General features: G+C 45.1%; 1 protein-coding gene across 3 annotated transcripts in view; it reads left to right on the forward strand.

The window, feature by feature from the left end:
* PRPSAP2 (phosphoribosyl pyrophosphate synthetase associated protein 2) overlaps window positions 1-14,776 on the forward strand; it is a 49,087-nt gene that overhangs the window by 4,452 nt on the left and 29,859 nt on the right. For 2 of the 3 annotated variants that reach the window (XM_004776544.3, XM_004776540.3), the window contains 6 exons: window positions 475-571; window positions 820-970; window positions 2,008-2,060; window positions 4,407-4,473; window positions 8,104-8,276; window positions 10,631-10,746. In XM_004776544.3, the coding sequence (XP_004776601.1) occupies window positions 852-970; window positions 2,008-2,060; window positions 4,407-4,473; window positions 8,104-8,276; window positions 10,631-10,746 (528 nt within the window). In that variant the 5' untranslated portion in view covers window positions 475-571; window positions 820-851. The remainder of the gene's footprint in view (window positions 1-474; window positions 572-819; window positions 971-2,007; window positions 2,061-4,406; window positions 4,474-8,103; window positions 8,277-10,630; window positions 10,747-14,776) is intronic. The other variant, XM_004776547.3, reaches the window with a different exon arrangement.

The following is a 14,776-nucleotide window of genomic DNA, read 5'->3' on the forward strand; positions in this document are numbered from 1 at the left end:
GACCGAGCAAGCACAGTGGGCTTGCTGGGAAGATGCCCCCATGCCCTGTGGCCTCTGAGATGTTGCTGGGACACCTAAGTCCAGCACCTTCCTTGTGTGATAAGGACACAGCCCAGAGAGTGGAAGACGGAAGGGCATGTGAATGGCCCGTGGGATGACTGTCCCAGCTCTGATGACTTTGAGGCCGGGGGCTTTTCTGTCCATGCCCTGTGAGCTGGGTGGTCTGTTCACTTCCCCTCAGGGTTATTTTTGGCTGGCCTTATGTTCCAGTTCAGGAAAGTGCAGGTGGCAGGGTCTGCCTTAGACATGCCTCAGGGCATCAGAGAGGCCCCTGGCAGCCCAGAGGGAGGGCTTTGGGGTAAACAGTTATTATAGGAGAAGCTGGGCATAGATGGGTTATTTATTCATTATTTAAGGGTCGCTCAGTCCATGTCCTTGCTAATGGCTCTGCCATTTTTCTGTGTGTTAATCCAGGAGGAATATTGTTGTCAGAGAATAACAGGAGGTTGTCCATAATTGACTTTAAGCAGCAAAACAGTAAAACTCTGAGCGCTTCAGCTCCGCCTTTCTTGTAAGTTTGTCATTTATTCCCAGTGGTCATGGAAACTAGCGAAATCATATAGTAACATATTTCCATAAATTCGGAGCCCTAAAGATCCAAACAAACTTCTTATTTGTTCGTGCATAGATGTAACGTAAAAGACTCCATCAGTGAACACTAATCTTCAGCTTAAGTTATTTGCTATTTAAAGAAAAAAGTTCATTCAGGTGCATTTTAATATTTTCTGGCCATTATTCATATTCTCTTAATCCTCCTAGGCTCTGAGAATTGGAAAACCAAGAAGGTTTTGATGTTTTGTGTGACGCCACCTGAATTGGAAACCAAGATGAACATAACCAAAGGAGGTCTGGTGTTGTTTTCAGCAAATTCTAATTCCTCGTGTATGGAGCTCTCAAAGAAGATCGCCGAGTGAGTTATAATCGTACCATTAAGATCCACAGTTGTTCTATGCTGTTGTGACCTTGGTGATTGGAAGAGCACTGGTTTTCAACTTAAGAGCAGATACTGTATAGTTTATCTGCAGATTATCTATATATTAAGGGCTAACCTTTTTGTAAACCATTGCAACTCTCTGTGTGTTCGTTAAAAACACATTTATTGAGTCTCTGTGAGTGCCCGGGAGTGTGTTAGGTGCCACATGTCTATAGAATTACTTGACTCTAAGGAACAGTGCAGCATATTCTGGATGAAAATAGTTTATCTAGATTACAGTTCAGTATGGTCTTAGTTATTTATTAAATAAAGATTTGCCAGAAACCAATATTGCACTGTATGTTAGCTAACAAAATTTAAATTAAAAAAAATATATAGAAAATAATAAATGAAGATTGAACACTCTCCTGGGTACTGGGCCTTGATCTAGATATTGAGGATTAATGGTGAACAAACCAGTCAAGATCCTTCCTTCTTATATTTAGTTGGGGAGCCAGACAAGAAGGAAGTCAACAAAACAAAATTTCAGGTGGTGATTGATAGTGTGAAGAAAACAGTGTGAAAGAAATGATTTGGGCAGGTTGTTCTGCTTTAGCTTGGGGGCTCCGGTGAAACTTTTAAATCAAGGGGATGATATGTGAATTGAGAAACCTTCTAGGCAGAGGGGACAGAAGGTGCAAAGGCCCTGAGATGTGCAGCAGGAGGTGTTGGTATGGCCCAGGAGCACGGCTAGAGGGCAGAGGGTACAAGGACATGGTTGGTGAGGCAGGCTGAGTAGGACTCTGGAGGCCTTCTTGGGGTCGGTGTGGGGGGAGGTAGGGGGTTAGGTGTGACATAGTGGCAATGACATAACAGTAGCATATCCACTTTCAATTTTATAATAAGAGTGCCTCTATTTTATTTTGGTTTATCTTTTTATGAATTTGTGAAGCATCCTCAAGTTGTAAAGATGTTGGATGGATAGATTCTGTCTCTGTTACGTTTTCAACTTTCCCCCCCTTTCTCTTCTTCAGGCGACTGGGGGTGGAGATGGGCAAAGTGCAGGTTTACCAGGAGCCTAACAGAGGTGAGCTATCTGGGATGTGCGTTACATTGATCCTTTCGTGGCATGTGACATGCTGGCTCAGGCCTGCATCCTCCACTCTTGAAACAATTGGACCCAGTGGCCAGTTAGTTCTGCAAGAAGTCAGGCGGACAAGGTGGTGAGAGTAGTGCTTTAGCTCCTACTGATACCAGCTGGATATACAGCTTGTGGGGCCTTGAACTCCAGCTCTCAGACCTCATCCAGCAAAAACCACAGAAATGCATGCAACTGGTCCACCGAACGGAAATTCAGCAGTTGTGTGAGTTTATGTCCGTTAGGCAGGATGAGAAAACCCCGTGTGGCCACAGTATTAATTGGTTGTTATTCCTTTTTCTTTTTTTTTAAAGATTTATTTATTTAGGAGAGAGAGGAGAGAGCGCACAAGTAGGAAGGGAAGAGGGAGAGGGAGAGAGAATTTCAAGAAGGTCCTGTGGGGAGCTTGGAGCTTTGTAAACTGCAAATGATTTAATCTACAGCTAAGGGGGACTGCATGATGTCCTTTGTGTAGTCTGGAAAGGAGAGTAAGGGAGGGAAGGGAGAGTAAGGGAGGGCTGGTGGTAGAAGGGCCAGGAGGAGGTTGATCCACCCTTTGGGTTCATGAATGAGGACAGAGAAAATATTTGATGTCCATTGGGAAAGGGCAGGAACTGCCATTTGTAGATTCCTCACTGTTACCAAATATTAAAGAACTGTGTTCAGGGGTGATATTAGATACGGGTCCCCAGACTAGCAGAGTCAGGATTCAAACCTAGATCTCCCTCAATCTAAGGCCTGTTTTCTTTCCTTGGTACCATATTCCTTTTTAAACACATATTCTGTTTTTTTCCCACATTTTTATTTTTTATTTTTTTAACGATTTTATTTATTTATTTGACAGACAGAGATCACAAGCAGGCAGAGGGGCAGGCAGAGAGAGTGGGGGAAGCAGGCTCCCTGCTGAGCAGAGAGCCCTAGCAGGGGCTCAATCCTAGGACCCTGAGATCATGACCTGAGCCGAAGGCAGAGGCTTAACCCTCTGAGCCACCAGGTGCCCCTTTTCCCCACATTTTTAATGGTGCCCCCTTTCCCCACATTTTTAATGAAAATGTTCAGACTTATAAAAAAGTTGAGAGAGTAGTGCAGTGAGTATAGGTATGTATGTTTGCTACTTGGGTTCAGCAGGTAACATTTTGCAAGATGGATATGTATGGGTGGAATGTTTTGAAAGTAAGTTGCAAGGATCATGTCACTTAAGCCCTGAACGCTTGACCATACTTCTGGAGAATAAGCACTTTCTCCTGCATGAATACGCTATTGTTGTCACACTTAAAGGAGTTAACGATTATTCTCTAATTATCTAATATCTAGTCTATATTCAAATTTCCCTAATTGTCCTGGAGAGCCTTTTTCTTTTCCCAGCCAGGATTCTTGGCTCAAGCAATACTTTTTTATCCCTGTAGTTTCCCCTAATCTACAACAGCTCTTTTCTTCGCATGACTTTGACTTTGAAGAATGTCCCATTCTGCATTTGTCTAATTGTGGCTGATTACACGGTTTTTGAGAGTAGGGATGTTGGACCTTAATTCATCTTTAGTCTCAGAACATTATTATAACATTTATTACCTAGTAAAGTTTTTTTGGCAATGGTTTTATTTTGTTATTTGTGAGAGAGAGAAGACATGAACATGCAAGCAGAGGGAGAGGGAGAAGCAGGCTCCCTGAGAAGGGAGTCTGACATGGGGCTTGATTCCAAGAGCCTGGGAATATGATCTGAGCTGAAGGCAGATGCTTAACCAACTGAGCCACCCCTGCATCCCATCTAATAAGTTCTTAATTGTGATGGTTTTATGAATGAGTAGTTTCCCTTAGAGATACTGTCCTCAGAGAAGTAAGAAGCATAGATTTACTTGTTCCAAGTCAGAAATGGAATTCTTTTTGAAGCACGTAATGTAACTTGACTTGTTTAAAAAGTGTGGTTGGGGGCACCTGGGTGGCTCAGTTGGTTAAGCCTCTGACTCTTGATTTCAACTCAGGTCATGATCTCAGGGTCCTGAGATCAAGCCTCATGTCGGACTCTGTGCTGGGCGTGGAGCCTGCTTGTCCTCTCTCTCCCTGTCCCTCTGTCCCTCTTCTCCCTCACTCCCCCCTCTAAAAAAAAGTAAAAAGTGTGATTAATGCCAGTGTTTTCATCATTCTTTACAACACCTAAGACCTTATGAGTTTCTTTAGGAGTTCCATTTTCTATATTTTATAATATTGGGGATGAAGCAGATTTTTTGTGTGTATTTTAAAAAAGATAAATTATATGTCTTTTCCACCCCTCCCCCCTTTTTTTCCTTTTCCTGCCAGAAACAAGAGTACAGATTCAAGAATCTGTGAGGGGCAAGGATGTTTTCATCATCCAGACTGTCTCAAAGTGAGTCCTTATTCAACACACGCGATTTCACTCTCTGGGTTTTTCTTTGTGGGTATGCGTGTTTAGGATCATTTGAAAATTGGTATGCCTTATTCTGCTAATTTTTCTGACATAACTGTTGACTTCCACATGTTCTTTTGTGTTCTTGAAGGATGGAAGTAATCAAGTCTTGGAGTAGAGGTTCTTAATGAAAATAGAACCTATTACATTGCCTCTCCATAGCCAGAATTTGGTGAAACTCGCAGGAAAGCTCTTCTAGTTCCCCCAAAAAGGCAGAAGGAAAGGTGTTCACTTACTTGGGGTTCTTAAAGCTTTGACTGCAGGCAATTTAAAAAATGATCACCAGTTCTTATTTTGTTGTATAGGTAAATAAGTAGAGAAGATAAAAGAATGCATTGAAGAAATATGTATTCCTGGCTGGTGTGACATTTGACAAATGTGTGTTCTGGAAATTGTCACAACTGTATAAGCTGGGTGTGGAGGAATCAGTGCAGTGAGGTTGTCTGCATTTTTTGATCAAAGACCGCTCTGTCCGCAGATGTCCCCGCATGTCCCCATATGTGAAAGTTCTTCACTCAGGGCGGTTTTCAGTAATGTCTGGAAATCACTTTGTATGGGGCATCGTTTTTTAGCTTTGATTCACCTACATTTTGAACGTCTGTCCTGGTCTTTGGTTCATGGGGATGAAATCTCTGGCTCTTCTGGGAAAGAGGAGTTGAGGGGGACCTGTCGTGGCATCTCAGGCCCTCCTGGGAGCGTGTGTGATCAGAAGAAGGGACAGGGTGGCTGGCCTTTGCCAAGGTTCCCTTGTTTCATTTCCTCTGTGCCATTAAGCAGCCTTGGCGGACCGGGGCTAGGAGGCACTGCCATCTTCCTTCCCCCGCCAGCTGATGGGCGGGAGTGCTGGTGGGGAACTCCCCTGTGCCCACAGCTGCCCTTCACCCTCTGGCAGTGGGAGGGGAAAGTGCAGAGCGCAGAACAACTTAGGTCTTACGTCGCTTCTGGCTTCTGGGTGTCTGCGGTACTTATACCTCCTTACAGACACTTGTGAGTCCATTTGGATAAATGTACAGAAGTCGCTTGTGTTACACAAGGGGATAGGTGGACCCTGAAGGCCAAATTGAACTTGGGATTCGGGGCTTCAGCAGCGTGGCTAGTGTACTCTTTCCTGTTTCCAGGCCCTCCTATTCCTCTCCTTTTCTTTCTTTTTGGTTTATTTCAACGCTTATCGTTCTGCCCCTGCCTCTGTTGGTCTCTTATTCCCGTAGCTAAAACCATCTGCATGTCTCGTTTTGCATTGTTCCAAGCCATGACCTTGCGCTAACTTGGGGATTCTTAGTCTTGCCAGGTTGCAGAGAGCCTGGCCATCAGGGTCTTTGTGAAATACTTAACACTGAGATTTGATGTCGTCAGAAATACCTTATCTCTTGTTTTAGGTCAGACTAATGGTGGATGCTAAAAGTATTAGAAAAGTTTTAAATGAAGAAAATGCTGTCCCTTAGCTTCCCTTTTCTGGTCATTCAGACAAGGTCATGATTTGAGGTTAGGGCTGGCAAACCTTTCAGCAGCTTCCCTAAAAATGGTGCCCCAGCAAGCATGGCTTGGGACCCTCGTTGTAACTCTGCACCCACTTTGGGTCCTCTTCTTCTCCCCTCTCACACACAGTGCTGTCCTGAACGCTTTCAGACATCGGGGCAGATATTAACAGAGAATCCACTCACCCACGTGTTCAGTGTCTCCCTTCACTCATTCATTCTTTAACAAATACTGATTGAATGTCTGCTGTGTGCCAGACACAGTTCCAGGTGTGCCAGACGTACGAATGATTAAAACAGATAAAGACCCTTGTTCTCATTGAGTCTTTTATCTGAGACACGCAGCTAACCCAATAAGTAGATTGTCTAGTGGTGAGAATATGATGGGTGGCATGAGAAAAAAAAAACAGCCCTCCAAGAAAACAAAACAAAACACCTCAGTGGCACGACAGGGGATTGGGAGTGCTGGTGGGGAGTGGAGGGAGGGCAGGCGGGGCAGGTCTCCGTGAGCAGGTGACATTTGCCCCAAACTGGAAGCCTGTAGGGACCTGAGCCAGGTGGCCAGTAGGGACAGGGGGAGGAGAGCTTTCCAGTCCCAGAGAGCACCTACGGTACAGGACCTCGGGCAGGAGGGAGGACTGACAAGGCGTCGAGTGTGGCCGGACTGAGGTGTTGGCAGAGGATGTACGAGGGGAGAGTGGAGAGTGGGATGGTAGGCAGATGAGGAAGGGGCCTTGGGAGCCACGGTGGGGCCCTGGGCTATATGGGAAAGCATTTCTGGGTCTTGAGCATAGAATGCCTGATGTGACTTGCCCTTGAAGATGACCGGGACGCCTTGTGGAGAATGGGCCACAGAGGGACTGCTGGGGAGCAGGGAGGCCCCTGGTGGCAGGCCGTCCTGGTCACTTGCTTGACAGGGAGCGTGGCCCGCCCCAGCACAGCCCTGCAGCTGTGTGGCGGTGAGATGCTCTAACCTTCGGGAGGGGAAAACAGTAAGGGGTGTCTTGTTTTCATCCTGAGTAAGCTGGAGGAGTAGTGTCGCCATCAACCACCATGGAAAAGGTTTTGTGATAAAGCAGGCTTTGGGGGGCAAAGAGCAGTTCATTTGGGGGTGTTAAGTGTTGAGGTGTTTTTAAAGACACTAGAGTGGCTCTGTTGTCACATAGCAGTTGGATTTGCTGGACTGGGGTTGAGAAGAGAAGCCTGGCCTGGGGCTATGAGCAGGCGTCTCCAGCTTCTGGAAAACTGTGAAACTAGACGAGAAGCCCAGGGAAGAGGGGAGGCCCAAGGGGGCGCACACGAATGATTGTTGGGCAGGAAGGTGGGGAGGAGGGGAACCAGCGAACAAAGCCAGGTAGGGCAGAACAAGAGAGCAGTGAGGAAGTTCTAGAAGCCAAGTGGTTCAAGCAGAGTGAACAGCCATGAGAGCTGCTGCCCACAGCTCAGGTGAGAGGAGGAGGAGAATTGTCTCTGGATCTGGGCACATGGAGGTCATGGATGATCTGGATTGGCCCGAGTTTGGGTGAGAGCGAGACAGTGAGTGTAGACAATGGTCCTGAGATGTATACACAGGGGAGCAAAGAATAGGGCTGTGGGAAGAGTGGCCTCCAGTCATTTCTAAGGGAACAATAGTGTTTCTAGGCCGATGGCTACAAGCCAGGGGAGTGTTCTGAGCTGAGGGAGGATGCAAGCGGGGAGAATGGCTGGAGCCCCATTTTCCAGTAGGCTGGGGGGGGAACACGGGGGCAGGGGGTGGTTAGGGCGTCATCAGGAGGGCTAACTGCAGAGTAACTTCGGTGTGGAAAGTTTGTCTGTGATGGCGGAGGGCAGGCTGACATTTAGGGTACGGCTGCACATGGTGGTGGGAGCCCGTGGAATGTCTCTCTCCCTTCTGACTGGGTTCTTCTTTCAGGGAAAAAGGAAGTAGGGTCATCGGTGTGAGGGATTATAGGAACTTGTTGGTCCGTTTTCTGTGTCTTGAGCCTTGGGTCCCGGCAGAGGCATGAGTAGCACGTTGCTGCCACTTTGTGGGAACAGGGAGATACTAATCCCATGTCTTACGTTCCTCACTGGGGTTTTCTCTCTTGGAATGCAGGGACGTGAACACCACCATCATGGAGCTCCTGATCATGGTGTACGCCTGTAAGACCTCTTGTGCCAAAAGCATTATCGGCGTGATTCCCTACTTCCCCTACAGCAAACAGTGCAAGATGAGAAAAAGAGGCTCCATCGTTTCTAAATTGCTGGCTTCGATGATGTGCAAAGCTGGTGAGAACAGCAGATGCATGACATTTACTGGGGGCCTGGGCGGTTGATTTTTTTTTTTTTTTAAGATTTTATTTATTTATTTGCCAGAGAGCGAGAGAGAGAGAGTGAGCACAGCTAGGCTGAGTGGCAGCAGGGGCAGAGGGAGAAGCAGGCTCCCCGCCGAGCAAGGAGCCTGATGTGGGACTCAATCCCAGGACGCTGGGATCATGACCTGAGCCGAAGGCAGCTGCTTAACCAACTGAGCCACCCAGGCGTCCCTGGGCGGTTGAGTTTTACCTTAGATATTGTAACCCCTTGTCTTTACTAAATTAGAATGCTCAACAGAAAAATGACCGTTTCTAAAGACAGTTAATTTAGAAGGAGAAAGCAGTGCAGAGAATTCTCTCCTGTTCCCAATCCCCTGAAACACAAAGTTGAGGAGAATGACTTATTTTTCCCTAAGTTCTTTGTTTAAAAGATTACATTGAAATGATGAGTTAAAATTGCATGGAAGTCATTTTTGAAGGGGAAAAGGGTGTTTTGGGAACCAAACTCTAACTTTTGGAACCACTGTAACACGGCAACAACTTTCAGTCTCTTCCCAGGACAGATTGGCTTATATTGCAAACTGTATGTGTGTTACGCATTTTCAGGTCACATCCTGAGTGTCTCCCCCTTAATTCTAAATAAGCTTTGAACTTGTTACCTTGTGTGTGTGTGTCTAGAGGCCACATAACCCAGAGCACTGGCACAGAGAGGAAGGGACAAGACAGCCCCCATAGCATTGCATTTAAACACTGCGGAATAAAAGTTCTACTGTAGCATTCCAAAGAGGGGAAAAAAAAAAAAAAGAAAGAAAACCCATATACCCAAATTTGATGGAACCCAAGCCCCAGCCACCTCAACAGTATAAGCTGTTGAAAAAGTCAGTCTTCAGAGTTTTAAAAGCTGGCTGAAGGGAGCAGGCTAGCTCACCGAACCTTCCAGAAAGATTCTGCTCTGCTCTTCAGGCCTTGATCCTGGCTGGGCCACCTGGTTGACTTCCCTGCTCTTTTGGGCAAGTTTTGCTTTTCTGAAACTTTTTCAATTAGATTTTCCTTAACTTTTCTGGTGAACATATCCTTTATGATCTGGTGATCCTATCCTTTAAAGAGCCGGTGGGGGTGAAGGGTCTTCCTTTTCTCCAGAGACAGGCCTCTGCGGTTTGTTTTCATATCTTAAGATCAGTATTTGTCTTAATATGGCTTTGCTGTGCCTACTAAGGAAATCTCAAGGAGGTGTAATTTGCTCTAATAGATTATCAGAGACATTTTTTCATTACTGTTATCTTTGCTATTTTAAGACTCTAAATTGGTGTGAAAAAAGAAAACCACCAGTTCTTCCCTTCTGAGTAGGAAAAAGCCCATTCACATCCCATGTGTCTCTTCTACTCACACACAGAAGATGTTACTTCTGACACTTCGGTCACCAAGTGTGGAGAGGTTTTGCCCTACACTTAGCAATACTCCATGAGAATACCAGCTAGGTTTTTTATAGTTTAAATTCCAGAGAGAGCGTCAGATTCCACAAATTAAGGGCTCAGTCCTAGAGATGGTGTCAGATCCCACAGATTAGGGGCTCAGTCCCACAAGACTGACCTCCCCTTCCCCCATGCCAACTGCAAGGCCAAGTTGTTGCCTGTGTCTCTGACTAATGTGCTGCAAATCAGAGGTCCCCAGGACCCACTCCTCACATTTGATTCATTTGCCAGAGCAGCTCACAGAACTCAGGAGAACCGTTCACTTACTGTTGGCCTCTTTATCGTAAAAGCATGTGATAAAGAGTACAGACGTCCAGATGGAAGAGATAAGAGGGTAACAGGATGTGGGGCCCATTATCTCTCAACAGGCACCAGTCTCCCAGCATCCCCACCTGTTCCTCTCCCACCTGGCTGCTCCCCGAAGCCTCTGCTTTCTCAATTATTGACTCCGTTCCTAGCCACTCTGCCCCCACCTCTGGAGAATGGGAGAATTCCAAGCTTCTAATCACAGCTTGGTCTTCCTTGGCCTCTGCATCCAAGAGGCCACCAGGAGTCACCTCATCAGAACAAAAGATCCTAATGGAAACTTTTGAGCACTCTTATCCCTTAGGAATTTACATGGGTTCCAGGAGCCCTGTGTCAGGAACCAGGGGGCAGAGACCACTATACATATTTTCTGTTCTCTCACAGTCTCCTCGAACTCAGAAATCAGAGAAATAAAGAGACTGAGTCTTCTTGATGCCAGAGCAATTTTTTAGTAGCTGTTATATATTGTATCATATTTGTTTAGTTTATACTATACACTGCGGCTGGTTATTGAGCTGTTCATGTGTTTGTGTCTGCTTTGTTTCCAAAGGTCTCACTCATCTCATTACTATGGATTTACACCAGAAGGAAATTCAGGGCTTCTTCAATATTCCTGTTGATAATTTAAGAGCTTCTCCCTTCTTACTGCAGTATATTCAAGAAGAGGTGAGCTAGCTGAGACTTCTGCATTTTAACATCCTGTTTAAGATCGCAAAGATACAGTTCCATTTCCTTGGGCTGTCTGCAAAGGAGTAAAACTTGGTGTATTCTGCTTAAAGTACTATTTCCTGGGGGCCTGGGTGGCTCAGTTGGTCACCTGCCTTCAGCTCAGGTCATGATCTCAGGGTCCTGGGATCAAGCTCTGTGTTGGGCTCCCTGCTCAGCAGGGAGTCTGCTTCTCCCTCTCTCTCTCCCTCTCTCAAAGAAACAAAATCTTAAAAAAATAATAATAAGGTACTATTTACTTCACTAAGTGTAATTCAGTGTATTTAAAAATTCTCAATCTGCAATTTATTTCTTTTGCTAAGCTCTTAAAATTGCTGCGTTTTCCTTGGGGCTTCAGGTACCTAGAATTGGACTAGTTGTGGTCATGACATGTAGCCCTCATCCTTGGTCCATGCATGGATCTGGCCCTTGTTTGCTTATCCATTGCTCTGTCTCTCTGTCTGTCTGTCTGTAGTGGTCAGCATCTGTGACCCCCCTGCCCAGCAAGAACACTAGATGCGTCATAACCACTGTCCACTTGTGTGGTCCTTTTCTGTCGTATCCCCCCTGCCACCTCCCACCCAAGGGAGCCACTGTCCTGAATCTCGTTTCGTCGTCCTCTCAATTTCCTTTGTATATGGTCTTATCTTACATGTATATCCATGTAGAGCTACCATTCAAAGACAAAAACACACACAATATATATTTTTCAACTTTATAAAAAATGGGGGCACCTACGTGGCTCAGTGGGTTAAGCCGCTGCCTTCGGCTCAGGTCATGATCTTAACGTCCTGGGATCGAGTCTCGCATCAGGCTCTCTGCTCATCAGGGAGCCTGTTTCCTTCTCTCTTTCTCTGCCTGCCTCTCTGCCTACTTGTGATCTCTCTCTGTCAAATAAATAAATAAACACAAAATCTTTAAAAAAAAAAAAAAACCCTTTATAAACAACGACTCAAAATGTGTAATTTGGGGGGAGTTTTTCACCTGAGGTGCCCTTAGTAAGCCGTGTTGTGTGTCCCAGTTCTGACTGCTGAGAAATACTCACCTTGCAGCTTTATCCCGGTATTTGTGAGGTTTTTGCTGTTGTGATCGTGCTTCTGCAGGCGCTCTTGTCCGTGTCTCCCGTGGGATGTCAGCAGACGTGTGTCACCGTCGTAGCCCCAGTGGAGCATAGCTGGGAGGCATGGCTGGGAGTGATGGATTTTCCCTGAAGCAGTTATGCCGCTTACCTTCCCGGCAGCCGTGAAACAAGATGGTCTGTGGGTCCATCCTGTGTCAACACTTTCATTACCAGAATTGACGATTTTTGCCAGCTGATTGGCTCTGGCGTGGTGTCTTGGTGTCACTGCGTTGGATGGATCTTGGATGATGTAAGAAGTTGAGCATCTCCGCATATTTCCTGTTCTGGGAAAAGGCCCCGAATGCACTTCTGTTTGTTCCTCACTGGTTTTGTGTGTGTGCTTCTTTTCTGAGCTGCAGGCATCCTGGTTTTTAGTCTGGATTCTAGCCATTTGTTAGTATTGGTCTCATGGATCTCTCCGTTTGCAGCCTGTAGTTTGCCTTAGGGAGTCTTGATGAGCAGACATAGTCAATTTTTTTTTCCTGTGGGGGTAAAACCCATGTAACATACAGTTAAACAGTTTAAGACAAACAGTTCAGTGATATTTAATACGTGCAGTGTTGTACAGCTCCCCCCGTCTAGTTCCAACGCTTTGTCACTCCAGGAGAACACCCTGTACTTGTTAAGTAATCACTCCCCATTCCTGCCTCCCCTCCATTTCCCTGGCAGCCACTCATGTGCTTTCTGGCTCTGGATTTGCCTGTGTTGGACATTTCCCATACAGGGGATCATGCAATATTCAGCCTTTGTGTTCGGTTTCATTTACTTAGCTTAATGCCTTTGAGGCTTATCAACATGGTGACAGGAGTCAGGACCACATTCTTTTTGACAGCTGAATAATATTCCAGTATATGTATGTACCACTGCTTATCCACTCATGTACTGATGAACATTTGGGTCGTGTTATGAACAGTGCACTTTGCACATTCATATACAGGTTTCTAAATGGACTTATGCTCTTATTGTGGATGTATCTTTCATTTCTTAGACATATACTATGATTAGAATTACTTGATTACATGGTAATTCTGCATTTAATATTTTAAGAAACTGCCAAACTGTTTTTCAGGGTGGCTGTAGCATTTACATTCCAATCAGGAGTGTATAAGATTTTCAACTTCTTCATATCCTTACTGACATTTATTTTTTTATTATAGCCATTCTGGTGGTTTTCAAGTGGTATCCCCTTGTGGTTTTGCTTTGTATTCCCCTAAAGACTAATGATGTTGAGCATCTTTTCATGTATTTATCGACCATTTGTATGTCTTCTTTGTGTGTTTTTAAAAAATTTTTTATTTAAGTAATCTCTATACCCATCGTGGGGCTCGAACTCACGACTGTGAGATCAAGAGCCGCAGGTAGATGTTCAGATCCTTTGCCCATTTTTTCATTGGTCTGTTTGTCTTTTTTATTGAGTTGTAGGAGTTCTTTATATATACCGGACACTAGTCTTACCAGATACATGATTTACAAATATTTCCCACCGTTCTGTAGTTGGTCTTTTTACTTTCTTGATAGATACTGTCCTTTGATGCCCTAAAGGTTTTAACTTCGAGGAAGTCCAGCTTACCTGTTTTTTTTTTTCCTTTTATTACTCATGCTTTTGCTCTAAGAAAACACCATCAAATCCAAAGTCGTTAAGATTGACCTCTGTGTTTTCTTCTGAGAGTCTTACAGTTTTTGCTCATATTTAGGTTGACCCATCGGGAGTTAATTTTTGTATATGGTGTGAGGCAGGGGTCTTCTTCGTTCTTTAGCCTGTAATACCTAGTGGTTCTAGATATCTAGTGGTTCTTGTTGAAAAGACTATTTCAACATTGAATGGCCTTGTTTAAAAAAAAAAAAATGGCCATAGATGTTTGTATTTATTTCTGGTCTGTCAGTTCCATTCCATGGGTCTGCATATCTGTCCTCCAATAGTTAACCTTGGCCCTGAGTGGTAAAAAAGAATTGAAGTATTTTTGAAAGAGCCGTAGTCTGTTTTTTCTCTTTTTAAAGTTATACATGAGAAACATACAAGCTATAAAAAGTTCGGAAAACAATATAGAGTGGAATTTAACTGAGTAGGATCCCCAATAGAGAAAGGATCGGAGAACAACAGTAAGTGTGTTGTTGGGGCAGGAAAATGGGATCTGGCCAGAAAGAAGCACCAGAGGATGAGACTTGGGTATGTGGGAGAGCATGGTCCAGAGAACTATCCAGTTTTGGAAAATGGAGCAGTTGGCGTAGACTTTTATAGACTAATGATTGCATCTTGTGAGTTTCTAGGACGCGTCCGGTCACGGTACCAGGCGCCTTGTGTGTTGACAAATGGGAGGCACCTGTTGGCTGGCTGAGTCTGGGCTATGGCTCCCCTGGCGCTGGTCCAGAGACTGGGCTCCAGCAGCCCCAGCCGTGGCCCCTTTCTGTAGGCTTCTACCTCTGTGCAAGGCTGCCTTCCACTCGAAAAGTCCCATTTGAGGCTTCCCTGTTGGAAAGGATTGAACTCTCAGGGTCGAACTCTCCCTCATACCTCAATTGGGGTTCAGCAAGCAAGGAAAATGGTTCTTTGTTTTTGATGGCAAGTTGGCAGTGATAACGGCAGATGTTGTAGTTTTAAGATTCTTTGTCCTTTATTCATAAATTAGAACAGGCTATCAGAACTGAACTATTATATGGGAGCTCACTGTTCTAAAGGACTTTCATTTGCTTTGCCTTCTGCCATGTACTTGCTTTAGTAGGGCCTACCGTCCTGAATGGAAGATGCTGCCAGTGGAGGTTGGCGTTATTCACATCGTCAGGAGAGAAGACACTACGGGTTATAGTATGACACAGCGCCTTCGTGTCACTTAGTGATCTTGTTCTGCAAGAGTGACGCTCACATCTTCCGAT

Source organism: Mustela putorius, unplaced genomic scaffold (genome assembly GCF_011764305.1).
Source record: "Mustela putorius furo isolate JIRA1106 unplaced genomic scaffold, ASM1176430v1.1 tig00000731_pilon_pilon_pilon, whole genome shotgun sequence".
In the NCBI taxonomy this organism is placed as follows: domain Eukaryota; kingdom Metazoa; phylum Chordata; class Mammalia; order Carnivora; family Mustelidae; genus Mustela; species Mustela putorius.